General features: G+C 31.2%; 1 protein-coding gene across 1 annotated transcript in view; it reads right to left on the reverse strand.

Moving 5' to 3' along the window:
- LOC108916252 (WD repeat and FYVE domain-containing protein 3) overlaps positions 1 to 19,409 on the reverse strand; it is a 49,046-nt gene extending 29,637 nt beyond the window's left edge. Inside the window, exons 1-14 of the mRNA XM_018722461.1 lie at positions 19,293 to 19,409; positions 10,553 to 10,784; positions 9,378 to 9,623; positions 9,053 to 9,211; positions 8,806 to 8,998; positions 8,559 to 8,745; positions 8,252 to 8,450; positions 7,574 to 8,189; positions 5,611 to 5,780; positions 5,232 to 5,548; positions 5,024 to 5,177; positions 4,845 to 4,970; positions 1,491 to 2,226; positions 1,120 to 1,439 (exon numbers count right to left, since the gene is read on the reverse strand). Coding sequence (XP_018577977.1) covers positions 1,120 to 1,439; positions 1,491 to 2,226; positions 4,845 to 4,970; positions 5,024 to 5,177; positions 5,232 to 5,548; positions 5,611 to 5,780; positions 7,574 to 8,189; positions 8,252 to 8,450; positions 8,559 to 8,745; positions 8,806 to 8,998; positions 9,053 to 9,211; positions 9,378 to 9,623; positions 10,553 to 10,765 — 3,636 coding nt within the window. The 5' untranslated portion in view covers positions 10,766 to 10,784; positions 19,293 to 19,409. The remainder of the gene's footprint in view (positions 1 to 1,119; positions 1,440 to 1,490; positions 2,227 to 4,844; positions 4,971 to 5,023; positions 5,178 to 5,231; positions 5,549 to 5,610; positions 5,781 to 7,573; positions 8,190 to 8,251; positions 8,451 to 8,558; positions 8,746 to 8,805; positions 8,999 to 9,052; positions 9,212 to 9,377; positions 9,624 to 10,552; positions 10,785 to 19,292) is intronic.
- Positions 19,410 to 21,788: the final 2,379 nt, after the last annotated feature.

Consider the following 21,788-nt stretch of genomic DNA (forward strand, 5'->3'; position numbering starts at 1 on the left):
TCCATTCCAGTCATTGGCTTATTTTTCGCTCCTGTCAAAGTAAAGTAGGCCAAACCCTATATCGACGTATTTCCCTTCAAAAGGACAATCCATTTATGCTTAAAAAATTAGGTAGTGCTATTTAAAAAAAATATTGATGACGTCATAGGTTTATAAAACATAGCGCAAGAGGTTTAAGCAACGTGGCAAAATGACAATTTCTATTTACTAATTGATGTGTTCTAACATTTTTGAGAAAACGCAACACATAATAAAATACAAATTTCTTGCGTTACTTCTGGGACACACTGTATGTTACTTTTTTTTTCTAATAAATAATTAGGAATTTGCACTTTGTGGTTGTGAAAAATATAAAAAACAAAGTTGGCCGATCAAATTGAAAATTGATAATCTGTCATAACTTTTAGTTCTCAATAATTTTCTTAAGCAAATATTTTTGATATTTTTAAAAACAAAGGTACATTACTCTTGACTTTTTGAAAATTCATCGTAAAAACACCCTGTACATTAATTAATTGGACTAATTTTTCCAACTTCTTAGTTTAAGGCCAAGCAGAGATGATTCCCAGCTCAAATTTTAACTCGAAAAATTTTTGTCATTGACACCCCACGCACACTCAATCCGTAGACACATTGTATAATGTATTTACAATTGTATTTTTAGAAAAAATCTTTTCTTTTTTGATAAAACCAGTAATGTCAAAATTATTTTAGATAAGAAATGGTATTTTTAAATAAAATGAAAAAGAAATTTTTTGCATACACCAGTAAAAACTATAAGTACTTATTAAATTTCCAGTGGTCTAATTTCTGGAGTCCTTATATAGTGACAGTGTCTTCTGGTGACATAGGTATATCCAAATTCAAAAGATTTTTAGCTATAATAAAATAAATTATTCCTTTGATATTTTCTCATTCTATATCAAATGTTCAGAGATAGTTTTGAAAATATGAAACTATTTCAAATTTTTGACACTCTGTATCAAAGCCTGTTTCTTGATATTCTCCCATCAAATTTATTCTCTTTTTGTTTTATTACCAGAATTAAAATTTTAAGGTTGACTAATAAATCTTGAATCACCCTGTATATTTAGATTTAAAACAATTCAAATTTTTTACCTCCTCAAACAGGTGACAAGGCCCTTGTTTCCAGCACAGACGTGAATATCTTCTCCAAGCTGGTGGAGTCCCTATAAACCCATACACAGACGTCGCAATTGTTAAATTTGCTGAACCTCCACCTGGGTTTTGAGAAATATAATGCATTTTCTGCGCATGAATTTGCTGACCATCTAGGTATAAAGAAAATGAAGAATTTTTTAATACTGCTCTGTTCAAAACGACAACTAAATGATGCCACTGGCCTTCTTGAAGAATGTCTGGACACCACACCCTAGCTCCATGCTCCCCTGAGCCTTCAGGCTCCCAGTCTCCAATATCTAATAAACAAAAAAAGGATTTTTTTGCATTAAAATATTTTAGATACATACGATTTGGAATGTGAGTTTCTTGCGTAGATACAATAATAGCTTTGTCTCTTGCTGACAAAACAATGGACAAGCAAACCAAATGATCTTCACGGATGCCATTGAAGTTTCGGAGTAAAGTTAATAATCTCACACAGTGGGGATCAGATCGAGGATCAGAAAACTTGTCGACACATATCCAAGTTGAATAGCTTAAACCTGTCTGTGGAGGAAATATTCTGTCCCCTGCTCCTATACCTCCTAAAATGCTGCTGTCAACTGCTGAGACAACACTAGGAGCAGAGGGTGATTGTGGCGCAATGCTCGGTAAGTAAAGAGAACCAAAACCTTCGGCTGACATGTCGAATTCAACAAATGGTGGTAGTGTATACGATGACTGGGCTCTGAAGTCTTTTGGAGTAGTCATTGAGACTAAAGTTTTTATTCTTGTGAGAGGAACTGGACCTCCTCCTGGTTCTTTAGAACCAAGTGGCAGACAACAAAGTGGATTTCCGAGTCTTAAAAACTGTCTTAGGTCTGTCGGTTCTACAGCTTGAGCTGCTAGTCTTTCTAACATGTATTGTAAGGGACCATGCAAAGGATGATCTTCATTTTGCAAAGGGGATGATCCTATAGAAAGAATGTAGCCGGCGAATCCTTTGTCACACATTACTTGTTGGTTACGTTCACTTCTTACAAGTGATTTTATGATTTCAGAAATAAATAGTTGCAAACTTAAGTAACTTCCAATTTGTTCGCTCTGAAAAAAAATTAAGGTATGGATGGTCCTAAATTCTCTCCTTATATTATCAGGATATAAAAAAACAAGAATACCTTTTTACAAATTAAAAAATTGGAACTAATATTTTTATATCATTGATACGTATTGAACTGCAAATATTTCATATAGGTACAACATAGAGAAAAGAAAAATATAAAGAAAGTTTAAGTATATCAGCCTGTGGCAGTTCGCTAATTACATTAATCAGTGCAATCACCTGTAACACTTGATTTAAATTAAACTTTACGTCACTAATTGAATTTTATTGCAGGAACAGCTGTGACAATGATAAAGTGTTTAGTTGAGGTTTTTTTATTGTGATTATTTAAGTATTTGAATAGTTCTTTGCTAGGATATATTTAGTTCATGTCTTCTTTTTCCAATAAAACGTAAACAGCTTTTTGAACAATGGTTGAAAGCAGTGATGGCACTTGATTTCCATACCAGGGAGGGAGGAAAAATTTAGGTACTGTGGGTACACATGCCGCAAGTGAATCATTTTTAAGCATTACGTCAAGAGCGCCAGCAGGACGCTGCCGGACGCACCAGCATTCCAGGAAAGGTCTACGGCGGACTGGCGCCGGCGACCAGATGCTTACTCATTTACCTACGACCGACTCCACACACACGGACTCTCCAACGAACATTCACCCCATCAACACGTCATTTTCTATACAACTTAGTTTTCAATAAAATACTTTATTATTACCATTGAGAGAGCCTTTTATTCTTGCTGTACAGGGAAAGCAACCCTCAGTACAAAGTATGTAATGAAAAAAAAAATCAAATATACGAGGCGTGGCAATTAAGTTCCGGGAATTTAGTTATAACTCGGGATCTGGCAATACTACGTCGTTTGTTAATATTTGTCTAGAGGGGGGACCTTCCTTTTAGGTTCAGTCCAAGGTTGAAGTCGTTAGCACGTTTGGTTTGTCTTTTATGGGTATTTTTCAGAAGTAACTTTTTTAGTGGCGTCGTGAAAATGAGTGACTCACATTACAAGTAACGTGTTATGATTCAATTTTTAGTGAAATCTGGCAAAAATCCCTCGAAAATCCATTGAAAATTGCAGGTGGTGAATGGAGACGAGTGCATGTCGAAAACGATCCACCTGAAGGAGCTTCCGTCACCTCTCGTATCGATGCGAATGTCGACCGCTTGTGAGCGATGATCACGTCTAACCGGCGCTTAAGCAGCCATACGTTGTCTGACGAGTTAAACATCAACAAAGAAACCGTTCGCAACCCGAACTCACCGAGAATGGATAGATCTTGCACCACGACAACACATCGGCCCATTCCCCTCGTTTATTGTGCAAGAATTTTTGGCGAAAAAAGGTATTCCAACGTTATCGCACCCACCCTATAGCCCTGATATTGATCCCTGAGATTTTTTTTATTCCCCAAGATGAAGTCGCGTCTCAAGAGAACTCATCATGGTGGCATACAGGAGGTCAAAGAAGCTGTAACCGCGGTGCTGAACAGGTTAACTTCGGAGGACTACCAAGGGTGCTTCCAATCGTGGGAGCAACTTTGGAATCGTTGTGTAGGGTTAGGAGACTATTGTGAAGGTCGATAATAAAATTTTGCATGAAACTAAATTTCCTGTTTTTTATTGACAAATTCCCGGAACTTAATTGCCACACCTCGTAATTGGGTAGTTTTATTTTAACTACTACTGAAATTTAGGGAAAATGTACACATTATTTTTTATAGTGAAAGTCAATTCTTCTGCTTTTGTCCGAAGTAAACCTTTCAATTACTTTTTTTGAATTTTTTTAAAAAAGCAAGAAACAATATGTAAGTAACAAAATTTTACATCATACCTGAACAAATTAAGTTTATTAAGAAAAAAAGCGGTGAACTGTATTTGCTTACAGTCGGACTAAACGGAGCCCAAACTACATGATAAATATGCACTACTCCCACTCCGTAATTCAAATGCCATGCGATAGTAATCATGACCACCGCTGTAAACACTTTGAGAATGTGGAGGCGAGGTATGAGGAGCCCACGTATTAAGAGTTTTGCAAGTTGAGTTAAATTGACTGCACTTACAAATTTAACATTTCCTTTTTAATATGTTTCATAAGGTTAATCTATTTAATTATTTCAGATATGTGTATTATGTATGTAAAAAAAGTCAATAAAGTTATTTATTTATTTATAATTACGTAGATAACATTATAAACTAAATTTTAAATAATCTTTTTTTACTATGAAAATTTCTAGGGGGTGCGACACCCCAGAGCCCTCCCGCACCAGCCGCCACTGGTTGACAGTCTTTAAGTAATTATGCCAGCTTAAACAAAATACCAGAACTGCAAATATATAATTCTTACTATGCGTGCCATAGGCATTTTACCATTGATTCAATTGCAGCAGGTACTAAAAGAAGATTCAAAGTAACAGCAGTTCAAACACTATTTTTACCAGATAATAATCGTACTAACATGATAACTACCGTTCATATTTGGAAAAAAGTTTATATAAAAGGTAGCCTTATTTTATTTTATGTACGACCATCAGTTCTAAAAATCAGGAAACTATTTGGAACCACCCTGTATAATTAAGAAACATAAGTTTTTGTTGACTTACTTTAATGCATGGTAATAATTGCAACATACAAACGACAACCCCAGGATGAACTATAATTGGATCAGGCGCTGGAGGGTTTAAGTTCAAGGAATTGACATTTGACCTTTTTCCATTATAGTTTTCGCCCTTAAAAAAATTGTACAATAAAATTAGATAATCAATAAGTACATGATGTATACCTGAATACTTGACTCTCGAGACAATGGTGGTGATTTTATGGAAAATATGTTAGAATTAACATTTGGTTTATCAAATAAGTCTAAAGCTAAGTCATACAGTAATCTATAAATCACTGCGATATATGCTAATGATGCGGGTAATTTATCAGGAATGCTAAAAAAGTATAATAAAATCATTTTATCCTTCATGTGGCACATGACTACATACACAGGATTTGTTGTAGAACCAACAAATATATTATGATATAAATTCTGGTTGTTGTTGTTCATTTCTATTTCAACTTCAGTTAAGACATTCATTTTTTCAGACGTGAAACATCCTAACAGTAGTAAAGTATCGCAAAGACTAGTTTTGCAAATTTCATGGTAGAAAAACTTTGCATTGGCCGGTTCAAACCTCATCGCAGTGCAGATCGTTTGAAAAACCAAACATAATAAATATAATACTTCCGAATTATTTTCCTTTTTAGATAATCTTCCTTCTAATGCTACTAATACACTTGTGACGTACACAAATCCATTAACCTGACAAATCATAATAATAAACATTGAGTCAAATGGAAGAGAAAATATAGTATAATTATTACCTTTCTAAATACTGTTCTAGTTCTGTGAGATTCCTTCAAACATAACTTTAAAGCTTCTAATATATCCATCTTTAACTGAAGGTCAGTTCTTGGTGCAGAATGAAGGGTGGTTAGAAGCTGTGCCATGTCATCATCTCCTCCGGTAGTTAGTACCAATTCTTTAATTATACCTAAAATTACAAACAAACACAGTCAGACAGCTGACCTAATTCTGACACTGAGGATTTGTTGAGATAAACAAAAAAATAGTGAAAATGTTGATTTTTGAGAAAAATTGATACTGTACTCTGATATCTTGTTTCATTTAACTCTTTCACTGCTTCAACCGAGTTTATTCCCTAAACATTTATAGGATCAAAACTGCTTTAATATTAATTCACTTGAATTTGGATCAAGCTGCTCAAACTGTATTTATTCGCAACCATGCACATTGATGACTCCGTTATCACAATTGGTATAGGAAAGTGACCGCAAAAATCGCCTGTTTTTCACAATTCGCAGAGAACTAAAGAAAATAGATAAAAATATGTGTTTGGTCTCAAATTACTCATCGTAAAAAATTAAGATGAGCATAGCTTTTAGTTTTTTGAAAATTTTCAAAAATCATCCCTATTTAGGGGTTGAAAAAACACCCAACATGAAGAATTTAATATTATCAATAAATATAAAAACTATTAGTATGTGAATTTTTCTATCGAATGATTCTTGATACAAAGAAAGATTTATTCTCATGACTGAAATATGCATGTTGAATTAGAAAATTCACCTTTAAGCGCGCTCAGGGGGTGGAATCATCCCCAAAAATAGAGAATATCAGAAATAATTGTAAAAATTCCAAAAAAATATATTAAGATAATTCACATGCTAATAGTTTTTATATCAATTGGAAATATTCAAATTCTTCATTTTTGGAATTTTTTCAACCCCTAAGTAGGGATGATTTTTAAAATTTTCCAAATAATAAAAGCTATGCTCATTTCAGTTTTTTACAACAAGTATAGTATTTTTTTAATTCTCTGCGAATTGTGAAAAAACGGGAGAAAATCACAGGTTTTTTGCGGTCTCTCTTTTTACAGGCAGAGCATATCGCAATTGTGTATCATTTTGCTTGTTATGTTGATTCATAATCCAGTTCATATAAATATATATTAAAATGTTAATAACAATTATTTTATAACCTTCAACCATATTTTCACTTAAGGTTTATCTGATTTGTGATTGACTAACGAATATTCATAAAAAAATTAATATAAACTTATTAATATGAAGAAAATTCTCAAAAAAAATTATGACTAGTTTGGATACCTAAGAGACGAGATATTAGTAAAATAATTTTTCACGATTTAGTACAGAGTCTTATGAGAATGCAGATTTTTTTTATCTTTCCACATAGAATGCGCAACAACTGACGAACAGTTTCCACAGCAACTTGTATAAATAGGAAACATATCTAAGGAACCATATGACAGCTCGTAGAAATCGATTAGGTACTTGTAAGGTACATCATTTTTAATAATTCTCCTTCAAATTGCTGTCGTTGACTAACTTAACCTCCATCATGAGTGATAACAGCTACGCCGTGATTCTCGACGTAGTGTCTTATTTGAAATGCGCAGGTGCGACATATGATGTATATTTCAAGTTTAGGTATCCACACAAACAGAATGACCGAACGCGAGCGAGCTAACGCCGTGACGAGCGCGCCAGCCAAGTGCAACGTTGCCAAATCTAAAAATTTTAAAAACAAGAAAATTAATTCGACATCATAGAAAATGGCACTTATCACTGAAAGAATCAAGATATTGAGAAGTGAAATTCACTGTTCAATTTTCTTTTCTCAAAAATCGAGTCCATAACTGCTTTTTTTTATTTCTTTCAAAAATATGAAAAAAAAAACACCCGAAAGTGTAGACATTAACACTTCTAAAACAGTGGATTTAATAATAAAATCTTGTATACTTACCTAAAACCGCATATCGGCATTCTATGTACTGAACCAATCCATGAACACATTTAGCTCCTCCACATTCCCTTAATACATTAGCGTTTGCTCCATTACTGGCCAATAATATCGTTAGAGCTTCTACTACCAGTCCACCTAATTTTTCTTGTCCTACTGGAAGCTTGTAATCTTTTCCTTTATTTTGAAATATCTTTTTTTCCTCCAATATATTGGAGTATCTATTTAAACACGTGACGAATACTTCTAACATTCCTACTTCTCTATAAACGTCTTTAAAAATTATATTGTGTTTCAAGATGTTCAATAAGGTTTGCATACATAAAATACTGCAGTCTACATAATTTAAACTATGGGTTTTAAGAAAAATTGACATCGATATTAGTTCCTTGCATGGTACAAAGTTCAATTGATAAACGAGAAATTCAATTAATTCAAAGAGTTTCTGTTGAATTTCTGCTGGTTTATGATGGATTTTTTCAGTGAACTGGCTTAAGGTATTCTGGTTTTCTAGGATGAAATAATTGGCATTGTCAGAATGGTAAATGCTAGAAATAGCATCTAATATAGTGGAACATAAGAGAGCTGAATTAGATTTTAGAAAAGTGCTCTGAAGAACCTAAAAAATTAAATAAAAATTACTAGATAATTCACTTTTTTGGTACTATAGATAAAGCTTACATGAAATGCTTGGATATTCCTAATACTTGTGCCTCGACCAGATGGTTGGGGTAAAATAAAACCTTGCATCTGAAATAATGATCCAGTTGAGGCTTGTGATGGTTTTAACTCTATATAACCACACATGCATAAAGATGTAACCATTAGAACTAAATTTCTTATTGACTCCTGCGCTTCATTAGATTTTTCACTTTCTAGTCTGGAATTAATATGGTTGAATGATTTTAGAAATCAAAATTCCAAAATAAATACATATATAAATAAATATATAGTTTACAAATAAATAGTTATTCTATGGTTTACTTACTTCAACAAAAAATCTGATAAAAATGGATAACCTTGGGCTTGCCTAAAGTCATCTAGCAATGTTGATGAAACTTCGCTAGAGTCCTTTAGAAAGCAAAATACAGTTACAAACATTTCAACCAACTCCAATGGTGCCAGTTCTGGTATTTTTTTCATATTTTCTATACATAATGATACACACGATTTCGCTAAGAAAACAGAGTTTCGATTAATTTTAAATTTTTAATAGGTTTTCAAGAGAATCTTACAGTGGATATATCCAACAACAGGAGGAGTTAGGCCGTGTCGTGATAATGTCATTAATACTTCTGCTGCACTTTTTCGCCACATAATATTATGAGGTGGACACCAAGAGGTAATAGCAGAAAACAATAAGGTAAGATCATCTTTTCTTGCTAATTCTTCTGCTGGAATTCTATGACTACATAATCGTACCAAAACCTTTAATAAAATACTAGTACTATCCGAAGTTTTCACCTAACATATTAAACTTACTTGAACAAATATCTTTTGCAAAAGAATTCGCCTTTCACGAGGAGTGAAATCGCTGGTAGAATCTTTACTATTTGCTTCTTTCTCCGATAGTTCAGGCAAGTCAAAAAAGAGATACAAGCATTTGACTAGAGTCGATGGAACAGATACTTCTGACATGACCTAGAAAAAATCATAAATGTATGTCATGAATTTCAAGTTTTAATTTTATCAAATCTCTTCTCCATCTCAGTTTTTAAAAAGTTCGTCAAACTTCTGAAATAACAATGAAACCACCCTAATCATTATACCTTATTGTGTATTGTAATTTATAAAAATATTGTAATACCTGGACTAATGTAGAATCACCCGATGCTAACAAATTTAAAGTTGACAGTAACATCCATCCATTGCTCGATTCCTCACAATTTTCAATTTCAAGAAATTTTGCTATAGCACAACTTGCCGCTTCAGTACTCTGATTTGAAGCTCTTTTTCTAATTTCTGACACCATCAACAAGGATACTTGATGACAGAAAGCGAGGATGTCCCAAAATTTTTCATTCATATCGCAAGTAGGACTTGACCCAAAAACCTATATATAATTATAATATTATTACATTTTATAAATCATTATTATTACTTCATTATCTATTTTCAACATAAGAAAAACTGTAAATACATCAAATATGTGTACCTAATTTTATAAATAAAACTGTTAAAACTGGTAACTGGTAAAAATTTTTTTAAACATAAATAATAAAAGAATAATTTATTTAGGTACTTTATATCCTTTTCTAAAAATATTTTGCTGACTTTTTGCAGTAATAGAAAATTATATTTAAAATAATTGAATTTGCCAAATTATATTACCTATGAAAAAGTTGCTATTTACTCTTTTTATCTGCATTAAATGCAGTATCAGAGTATTGTGTCTGTTTGTACATATGTTATGAATGCAAAATATACTTTAAATACAATCCGTACGATATTTGTTGACAGATTTCTAAGAAGACCCCTGTGTCGCTTTCTTGGAATTAACCGCATTCAACGCCCAAGGTAGAAAATTGGTGGAAAATTTCAAGGCACGCCTCTGCCGCGGTAAGTTGTTACAGTAATTCCGATAACAGGACTTTATTGGCTTATCCTTTACTTAGAATTTTATCTCACCAAATATTGTATGGAGTGTATGTGTACATGCATATAATAAAAGGATTATTACTATTATCTGAGAAAATTCCATTTTGATAACATCTTGACACTGTTTCAAAATATAGAGTATGATTATTGATTTTAATAGGCATTATGTCAGGATCAAATTAAAATGTTGCAAATTTGACATTCTAATTTAAACCAGTGATATCATCTACTTGTACAGCTTTTTCTACGTAATTTTATATTATCGTCTTGAAACTAGTTCTTAATTTATAGTCTAATAAAATAATGTTCTTGCAAATACTAGGAAATTTCGTTACCTATTCATCTACTGGTGTTTATTTTAAAAATGAGTTTCAAAATACTTACTTTACAGAAAAGAGGAAGCATGTTGTATAATTTGTCATCCCTCTCTTGATCAGTTAAGGGGTGAGGTGGATGAGTGTATTCCGAAAAGAGTTTTTTCAGATGCATTAAACCTAGCTGAGTATGTGGCGATGAAGGGGCTGTGTCAGAGAAATCGGAAGAAGAGGCGGAGGATGCATTAGCAACCCCACCTCTTAATTTCCTCATAATATTCATGTCCAGGGCTTATTTGCACCTAGAAATATTTCACATAAATCTTTTAAACTTTTTTCTAGTACACAAAAAATTGTTTATTTTCTCAAAAAATACAAGGCTTGATCAAACATAAGAAAAAATGTTTCATTGTTGAGATACAGGATAATAGTTTTATTTATTTTTTCTGCTCTCATTTGTTTCAGATGGTAGATGAATCAATGAACTGTTAAAGTGGTCACCATATTATTATAAATTTATTTAAAGCCCACAAAATGTTCAGTTTAAGTCATGTTTTGATGAATACCATCCAAGCAATTGAGAAAGACGATCAAAAAGATATAGGATAAAAGAGATAAATTATTTTTTCTCAAAAGAGAGTAAGTGTCAACACAGAAAATTGGAGGAACTGCAAAAAGTGTTACCCTGTAAATTATTTTAAGCGTAATTTTCTGTCGATCCTCAAAAATGTCTGATATATTGAATTTGAATGGGTTACCTTAAAAATGTATAAAACACGAAAAGAACTAAAAAAAATCTTGTATTTCAAGAAATGAAATTCATACAAACTTTTCTTCTTATTTGTGATCAGGGAATCAATTTTACAATTTTATTGGTAGAACAGTGTAATATTGTCAAATTATTCATTTATAGAAATCCATATTATGTGCTTGTTTATTTAATAACTGTTAGTGTACTCTTAATAAATCATAAATAAAAAGAAATGTATTAGTTTAATCTTCACAAATATAAAAGTAGTTTTAATTTCAGTTATAATTTCCTTCTAATATTTTAAAGATAAGATAAGTAAGATAATTTTTTTTACTTTTCAATTTATGAATTTCTAGGAAATTCCGAATTTTTGCTATCTACTTCTTTCATCATTGAGAAATTGACAATTTTTTTTATTAAATCAGTATGATACAATATGAGAAATCTACACTGGTTATACATGTCAAAAACTTATGAACACATTCTTTAAAATGCATAAACGTTTGTCCAATTCACAATGGTATGATTTTATTAATTTTTACGGTCCATATATACTTTTGTCACCCTCGGGCAAATTTTTTATCGACGCCCATGTCCCCATTATCGCCACTAAAGTTCAAGCTTAATTTCATGTTGATTGCCATTTTATTCATATGTTGAGCACAATTTTTTCAGTATCTTTATGTTCACAAATATTAAAACTAAAGAGAAACATGAATATTTTCATTTTAAAAGTTGAATGAGGAATATACTTTATGTATTTACAGACAGTGTGTTGGTGTTGCTATTTTTTAAACGACATTTTTTGTATGCAAATATGCACTCGCGACTGCAGTATATAGATTTAATGTTAGATTACTGTATCCACTATAATTTGATCTTAAAATAAACACTATGGACAAACGACAAACGTCGAAAACTGGTTGCTCTTTCTGAAGCAGCTGAAATAAATAAGTACATATGTTCTGATGAGATTATAACACCGACTACCGCTTCAAAATTTAACTCTTGCTTTATTCTTAAAATTTTTTATATTGCGAGCCATCAAATTTTGTCGATAGTTGGATTTAGGCGTTGCACGTTGTAATAAAGAAAATCGAGCACACATATTTAAAAGTATTATTTTAATATTATAGCATAATACTTACTTAATTTTGTTGTTCATGTGCGGCTTTAAAATATTCTTGGCGATAGAAGCTCAAAATATTAAAATCCGAAGTTCTTTTGAAACAAAATGATAAACATTCTCACATATTTCGAGTTCCTTAGGACATAAATACATATCATCCGAACAAATACTTTTCATATATATCCAGTCAGTGGCGTACATATGCCAAAAAAATGCAGGGGCTAATTAAAATGTCAGATTTTAGGTTACATTTTCGACTGACTTAATTGTAACGTGTAACAACTGACGAGGCGTGAAACACTTGTCCTCTCCCTTATCTGTTTACGCCACTGTTTCACGTTAAGATATACTATAGGCAATTTGTACATATAAGGAAAAAACAAGTAAAATTTAAATATTTTTTGTTTAATATCCTCCAAGGACATAAGGACATGTGTATTTAGACATTAGGATTTTTTCAAAATTACAAACCATAGGCTGCTACGATCTTTTAAGGTGCTAATTTTATAAAAATTGCATCAGCATGTTTTATTCGAAACAGACACGTTATTCTACACTCCTTGCCATCCTGCTATTTTTTTTTATCAAAGATTAATTTTACAAGAAATTGATAGTACAAAAGTACACATTACATTTTTTTTTATTTAGAAAGTAATAAATATACGCACTATAAATACAACATAAATTCATTGAAATAATTAAAAATATATGATACATTTTTAAATTTTATATAGAAATTTCAAATTGAATACATTATAGAAATTGGTGGAAAGGCATTTTCAGTTATGTAGAATAACACTGTGTTTTTAGATTTCGAATAAAAAAATGTTAATATAATTTTTCATAAATTATCACCTCAAATCATAATTACAATTTTGATGTAATTGCAGTTTCCAAATAAGTATGTTTCTAGGTCATATTTAATAAACCTATACGCATATAAATCGTGACGCCCTGTACATATAATAATTTCTATTATTGCTTAATCCTACACCGACGAAGAAATTAGAATTTTAGCTTTTCTTCGATAGCTGATTATTTTTTTAGAGGTATTTTTATTTATCGCAAATAAAAAAAAACGTATCAAATGTCCAGTGCATGTCAAAATTTAGTAGGCAGGTAGTCTATTTAATTTCTTTTTATTGTAGTCAACTTCTTGTGAACAATTAATTTAACTACAAGCAAAATACGGGATACAAGAAAAATCTAAATTCCCAGAACTAATAAATCTGTTTCACTTGATTAGTATTTACCTTTACAGCAATTAGTTCCCATTTTTTGTTTTATGATTTAGATATACATGTTATTAACCTATTTGCCGCTATATTACCTAGACCCTGAAGTATCGCAAAAATTGTTATGGCGTGCCGACTGTTTATTTACTGTAAAATAAAATCGATTCAATTTTTTTATGTCAAGTTTTCCTTTTTTATATACCGTTGAGGAATATAAAAAAGTATTACATTTATCATTTGTAAAATACCTCCCACTCCTCAAGTAGAAAGAACGGTTGTAAGAGATTGCCTATTGCTATAATGACACGTATAGATATATTTTGCGCAAAATCTATAAGAACATGAGAAATCAAAAATTCACGTCTATTTTGACCAAATGGGAATTATAAATGATCTGACTACAAAAAAAACTGATACAGTGCATGAAGTAGACATTATTACAGAATGTTAGGGTGGCCCTGTAGGGTGGCCAGATACCTTTTACTTTCACAGACTGCAAATCCCCATTTTTTGTCCAAGATCTTTTTAAATTTTTTTACTCTCAATTTTTGTGAAGGCCTCTTTTGTTCCCTCTTTTATATTTTTGCCAGTTTTAAGTAGCTCTGGCACTCTTGAGGCATGAGTGCAGCGCTTCAGACGTGGGATAGATTTATTAATTTAACTTGCCTTAAGTATCGTTTTTCTGTACCGTAATCTGAGAAGAAGAAAATCTTCGAATTTTATGACAATTTTCTTATATAAAACCCGTTTTTTTGAAGCACGGGGGGTTAACATTTAAAAAGATCTCTTTGTAGCAGCTGTTTTTTACGTGATTAAATTTTGTCAAAGATGAAAGCAAGAATATGGGGTGTTTCTCATTATTTGAGAATGTAAATATATCAGGTATGTTTTTCTATTAATTATTTAAATATTTTATTTTATTTTAAATAACTATTTTTTACTAACTGTGTAGTCAGTACTGTTTGACTTCATTTGACGGGATTTGTTTCAATTAGCTTAATACCTACTTTCATAAAGAGTAAAAAGATATGAGAGCTAATAATAAAATATATGTATTTAAAATGAAAATTTTCTTATATTTGGGCGAGGAAAACGCTCCTTTCGACAAGTTGTGTTATATTTTCTATTAATTTTTTTCTTTTTTTTTTCTCTTTTTCTCTATTTCATTAAATATGTAGGTATTATATTAGACTAGTTGATATTATTATTTGTCATAAGTCATAAATATAAAATGTATGTAAAAATAAAATAATAAAATTTTAATAATCACATGAAAAAATACGTCGTTTGTAGTGTTTCGACAACAGTGTTTTTACACAGATTTTATTTAATTTTTTAATTTATTGATATCACACCACACTAGTCGTAAAATGCGTTGAAAACATCAATAATCCAAGATACCATAAACAAATAATGAAATAATATCGATTTTTTTTGCGATTCGGAAAAACAGCGATAATACATCATGTTTTTACATTAACACTGGGATGGTATATGTAACAAGCTTCATCAATTTTCACCTTATAATTCTGAGAAAAGACGAATTACAAAGAATGTGAATAATTTACACATTAAGAATTTCGAGTTACAACTAATGCCACTCACGTAAATACAATCTTATTACACACAAATACATATAAAAGTTAAAGTTACATTAGTGTCGTTCTCTTCTCGTTCTCTTCCAGACTCATTCCTATTATTTGAAGTAATTTATATATTAACGTAAGTAACACAATAAAGCCTTAAGTACGTTTTGTGCTCGACAACAGTGGTGTTTAGTGGTTATAATTAAAAAATTGAAATAAGAACTATTTTTTAATTGAGGAAGTAAGAATGTACATACATGTGTGGAACACTAGTCTGAATTACATGGGAACTTGAATATACCAGACAGCATGCATGAGAAAAAGAACTGTCATGTAGTTTGCTGGAGCGCTATTAGAACTAGCGTCAAAAATCAAAGATAACTTCTGAAATTGTTAGCCAAAGAATGTATGCTTGCTTAGTAGTGCTTCGTAATTTGAACATTTGAAAATCAAAAAATTAAACTGAAATGTTTTCTCGATTGTGACAGCGATGCAAACTTCTTTACAAATTGCATTCTTCAGATTACACTACTCGGATGTATCTTTTCTCTCCAAAACAATTAAGAAATTGAAACTGACCTATGTTCAAATTGAAAATTTCAACATTATTTACCTAGTTATTTTATGTTCTTTATTAACGGTTCTGTATCATTCAGTATTCTTTTAAACAGTCTTGTATAACAGAGGTAAAAAGGGGCCAATTTTCGTGTGCCCGTCCTGTACATAACGATCATAAAATGTTAATTCACGACTTCTAAATCAGATTTCCCTTTATTATTGTAGCGTCACAACTAATGCGGTCTATTGTTTATTTACATTATCCATTATTAACGCTAATTCAATAATTGTAACTGTACCTTTCTTTCCAACATTATATTTATCAATATTTTGCACGGCTTCGGCTTTGTTATATACCTACATTAATAACTATAAGTGTAAGCTACGTAACTAATATTATAATACAAGGTGATTTAATATTGAATAAATAAACTTACAGAATAGAAAGAGCTTTAAAAAATTATCAAAGTTATGAAAAGAAAATAATTTGTAAAATTTGTCCGAAGCTAACAAAAATATATAGAAACTCAACCATGGTATCCTTAGGTAAGCTATCAGTACCATCATAAAATACCACCCTTTTCCAGTCAGTGGCGTAGATATCTTATAGTGGCGTTATGTTATCATAAAAGAAATGCAAAAAGTAGCAGTGAATTGTATAAAATTTACGTTGTTTTTTTATTTTGAATTAAACCAATTTTCTGTAAATTTTTATATTTTTCTCTGTTATGTATATGAACATAATTGTATTTCAATGCTATTTTTTTTTCTGCAAAATATGGTATATTTTTTTTATACAGAAAATAGACATTTTAACGCGCAATTCATTCAAAATCTCAAAATCTTCTTGTACTACTAAGCATCGTTGACACTCCAAACGGAAAGTTAATGGATGTCTGAATATGTAGGTATTTTTCTTTCAATGTTTCAATAATTGATTAAAAAAAAGGTAGTTACTATGCTATATATTTGAAGTTTGTAAAATTCAAATTTTTTATTCAACTTTATGTTTCACTACTAAACTACTTGTAACTTGAGTAATAACAACTATTCACTATTTAGAAAAATGTAGGTACACCTATTGTATCTTTACAGTTTACCACTTAATTCATTGCAAAAAATATTAATATTTCTACGGATTCTTCACTAATTCATTTTTTTCGTCCTTTTTCTCTTCGTATTTTCTCATAGTCTACTTTCATGACTTAATTATTTTTAATTAATACTGTTGCTATTTTACAAAAGTTATAATATAATATTAATATTCCACATTTAAAAACATGAATTAGATTTAGTATAAAGTTTAAGAATCAATATCAATTCTTATCAGCAAGTTGTTGACTCTCATACCAGGAGCTTACGAAAATTCACTCCGGGTGCTCAGAGATCTTTATCATTGTAATTTTTATAGTTTTAGAGAGATAGGTGGCTGTATCACTACGAGTTAATTTTCGTAAATCCATACCACAACAAAAAAATGTGCGCAATAAACTGTTGATAAATTATTTACTAAAAAATTGTTAGTTCAGATAACAAATTTTATAAATTCCAAGACAAAAATACTATTGTATACAAAATTGGTACAAATAATGTACATTATGTAGGTAACAATAATTTTACATCTAAAACTTTGTGTAGATATATGATCGTGTCTTGCAATATTATTTTTCGATAGGTACCTACTGTGCCAAACTGAAATTGGAATTTAAGTAAAAAGATGAAAGACGAGTTAGAATTTACTGCAACACGAGTCCGAAAACGTTTGGTAGAAAGTTACAAGGTGATAAAAGTGCACTGTCGTAAACACACTTTTGTCTAATCAGATTTAAGATCTAGATGAAACTTGGTAAAAGTTTTAAATATAGGGTAATTGAAGGTGTCATTTAAAAGAACCTTCGACAGCATTTTCGGTAAAATAATAGTTTTTTTTTTTCTTTTAGAAAAATCAACTGAACATTACCAAAAATTTTTAGAAATACCCTGTAAAATAACTGTCACTTAAAATTGAACTGAAGTTAATCGATTTACTTAATAATCTAAGGATAAGGATTCAATCGTCAGAAATAGGTACCTATAATGTATTTGAAGGAAAGCTATTATGATCGACATATAAAATGATTTATTTTTGAGCACTTTGTTTCTGGAATACATGAATCAGTATCATAAACGACAGACCTACGAACACTTTTCATCTACATATTTAAGACAAGAACTTAAAAATTTGTACTTTTTTACACAAAATGTGTGTTCTAGCGATAATTATTATTTTAAATTATCAATTTCCCAGTAGGTACAAATGATTGAAACTTTTTGTTAGCAAATACGATATATTATTATGTTAATTAATACATATTTCTCTAAAAACTCGGAATACACGGAGTTACATTTTTTTTCCTAGTTTTATTAGCTGCCCATTAACCCTTAATACAGCACCTTGATCGAAGAATTAATTCTATAGTTTTGTAAATTGCAGTTTATTATCAAAATTTAAATAAAATAAAATGTTTGTTTATCTGCTGCCGTAATATAAAAAAAATTACTATTAATTATTCCACGTTTTTGAATGTACATATACATAGAAAGGGTATATATAGGTACCTACTCGTATTGACCCATCTGTAAAGTTTGCCAACCATATATAATCCAGATAATCACTTATTTTTTTCAACAACGTTATTTTAATAACAATACGATAAAATATACAAGATGTAATTTCACTTATGCATGAATTTATACACATCTGATGCAGATTTTATTGATGACACTGTATATGACATAAAAAAATTAAAAATAAGATCAATGCGTGATCAGGTTCAAAAGTGTATAATTCATCTTAGGTAGTTTCAAATTTAAATTTACTCTATATATTTGAGCAGAATTCAATAAATTTAAAGAAAAATTGTGAGAAGTTTTGTAGCTTTCCAAACTTAAAGTTTACAAATAAATTTGTAATCTCATCAATCATAAAAAATATTTATAATTTATTAAACAAAAATATTTTCTAATATGAAACCTATGTACCTATTGTTTATGCTAATGACATCAATAACATAAATAGTAAGCCAAAAATGTTGCAATTTATTGCAACTCGATGATTCACCAATGTTTTCAATTTATATAAGTAGGTACTTAAAACATTTAAATGAATTTATAAATAATAGCAGTGAGGCTAGCTTGTAAGTTAATTTCACTTTTTAAATACGAGGCGCCTTATAAAAACTAATTTGTTAGAACAAGTTTTAAGACGAGTTGTAGGAGTAAAAATTTCTATTTGTTGTTTTTGCAGCAACACTCATTTACATAAAATAATAAATTAGACGGATACAATAGGAAGGAACGAAGATTGATTTTTTTATAGAGAAAGGTTTGCCTCTGCAAAAAACGCAAGGGGTATGGGCAAATAAATATAAATGGTTTAATAAATAGAAAACAAAATGAACATACAACGTAAAAATGGAAGCACGAAATCGATTAGTCTATAAGAAGATTTCGGATGAGCCGCGTTAGGTATTTCAACACAAACATCTACAGCTAGCAATTTATTTACTTACCTGATTATTATATGGTGATTGTACATCCCTGTTTTGTTCTAAATACGCCCATTTAGTTTATAAAACAGCTGACACCGTACTCACATCTAACACAAATACGAAACTGCTAACGCAAGTCGCTGACGGAAACGGCGGCGTACAAGAATCTATTTTGCCGAGTTACGTAGTGTCCCACCTTTATTTTTCTTTACGTATGTAAATGATGCCTCTCTCGTTCGACGTTTACCTCGTATGTTCCTACAACGTCTCGTCTAATTCTAAGTATACTGTTGGAAAAAATAAATGATACAGCTTCATCAGGGCCCATGTCAGGACTTTATTTATTTAATTGCATCTCTGAATTTATTAAATAAATAATTTTATATAACTTTGTAATTAAAAAAAAATTACTATGCTTATTAATAATTATTCGCACAATTGTTTTTAGCTAAAATATTTAAATTATCAATATATCAACGTAAGAGGCGATGAGGCGACGCATTACATCCAGGACCGTTTCTTTGATTATTCATACTGCGCAGTGGCGTCGTATACAAACTCTAAATGTGCGATGTCACTAAAATGTTGGTATTTAGGCAAATTTGAACGATTAGGTATCAATTTTGTATTTGATCATGTGCTGAATGCTGAATGGTATTTTTGTTCAACCTGTTATTTAAGCGTTACTCGTAATTTAACTTAATTTTTCTTTGAAGTTGATAATGATATCTTATTCCACTTGTTCTTTTCCTTACAAAAACCCAAATGCAAAAGTTACATTTTGAGATTTTTTGTAATTACTGCTCATAAAAATTCTTTGCTATGTACATAGAATGGCTCTTATTGACAAGTACTTAAGCGATGACTTATGGCCAGGGCCGTCTTTAACCCATTGGTAGCCCTGGGTTAATGGTGCCCATATGACAGAGGACTATATTACAGTCAAAAGGAGTGGATAATCAAAATTCCAGATTTATTCAACAGTTATTTTTATTTCTTTACAGTCACATTAAATAAATATGTAATTATAATATAATCATGAATAAGTAATTACGTAGTATAATCCGGAAAATTAACTGTTTTAGCATTCGGTATACGCAGAGGTTAGAGCCCCATCAATCGCGAGGCCCTGGAAACGTGCCCAAAGTGGCCAATGGAAAAGAAGGGCCTGCTTATGGCTAATAAAATTATACTGTTTAGACACAATAGCTACATTCAACAGACAAAATCGATAAGTTATTGTTTATTCATCGGTCACATGTGAATGATGAGCTTTTCTGAAACACACATGGGCGTAGCTATGAAAAACCCACGCAATCAGTGACTTACCGATATAAAATGTTAAAACCTAAACACTCTTTCGTTTGATTCTAAAAAAAAAACGGTGATGAGGTCAGCGACTTAACAAAATGAGAAAGATAACAATATTTGATCTCTTTTTTTCTGGGGTGGGCACGGGGGCTTCTGGGGTGGACCGTGCACAACTCTGCCCCCCCTAGCTACGCCCATGATGCACAATCTTCCTACTTCTAGTCTAGTATTGTTTGTTCAAATGTGTTGGTTACATTATTCCTAGACTTTCTACAGACTTTTACATGAATATTTCCCATTTCAAACTAGATTTTAGTTACCTACAAGAATAACACAGTAGACAGATAATATATTTTACCAATAAACTTTATAGTTCAATGCAAGTAGTTGTGCAATTGCGCTTATTAATCGAATATAGAAAAGATGAAAAAAATGGCAATGATTAAACATCCTTCTATTACTTATCCTCAGGGTGTGTTCAGCACACGGTTGCTCATCGAATTGTGATTTTCTGAGTGCAGTCAATCAGTCAGCGAATAGTATGAGTTCAGTGTACTGAACGCGATCTAATCCAGAGTTTTTCTTAGGCCATGTTTACACTGCAAGTGATTTGCTGGGAGAGGATAGCAGATAGGTGCTTACTTAGTAGGTGTTAGAGGTCTTTTAATATCTCATGAGCCGCGAAATGCGCGAAAGGCGTGGCGTATCCCCATAATTCTTTTAATAAGCATGTTGTGAAAACATTGACTCAGAACTAGACCATGTGCATCATTACAAGTAGAAATGAACTAAGGCGCTCGGGCATCAATAAAGTCAACTGGCGAACGTTCGTTATATATATTTCTATTGTTTAAATTAAAATAATAAAGAATAGGGCATTTTATTATGATATTTGTAATCAGATCAAAGGCTTGTTTACGCTAGAGCTCGAGAGAGACTGTGAATAATAGGTGGAATGTTTTTAGGACGTAGAATAATTGAGGCGACGGTCGGAATTATGTTTCTGCGCATATGAAGGTCAAAGCTCATAAGATTTTAAAACATCTCTACCATGTCAGCAAATCGCTTACAGTTAGATTCATGCCCTTTGTTATACTGTAAGCAGTTCTGATTCATTGAAATATAAGATTAGGTCGACTAATTACTAAAAACTATCGTCACGAATACGGTATAGCTATATTCGTTTTCCGATGTTCTGTTTAAAAC

This window comes from Anoplophora glabripennis, unplaced genomic scaffold (genome assembly GCF_000390285.2).
Source record: "Anoplophora glabripennis isolate ALB-LARVAE unplaced genomic scaffold, Agla_2.0 scaffold1403, whole genome shotgun sequence".
NCBI lineage: Eukaryota > Metazoa > Arthropoda > Insecta > Coleoptera > Cerambycidae > Anoplophora > Anoplophora glabripennis.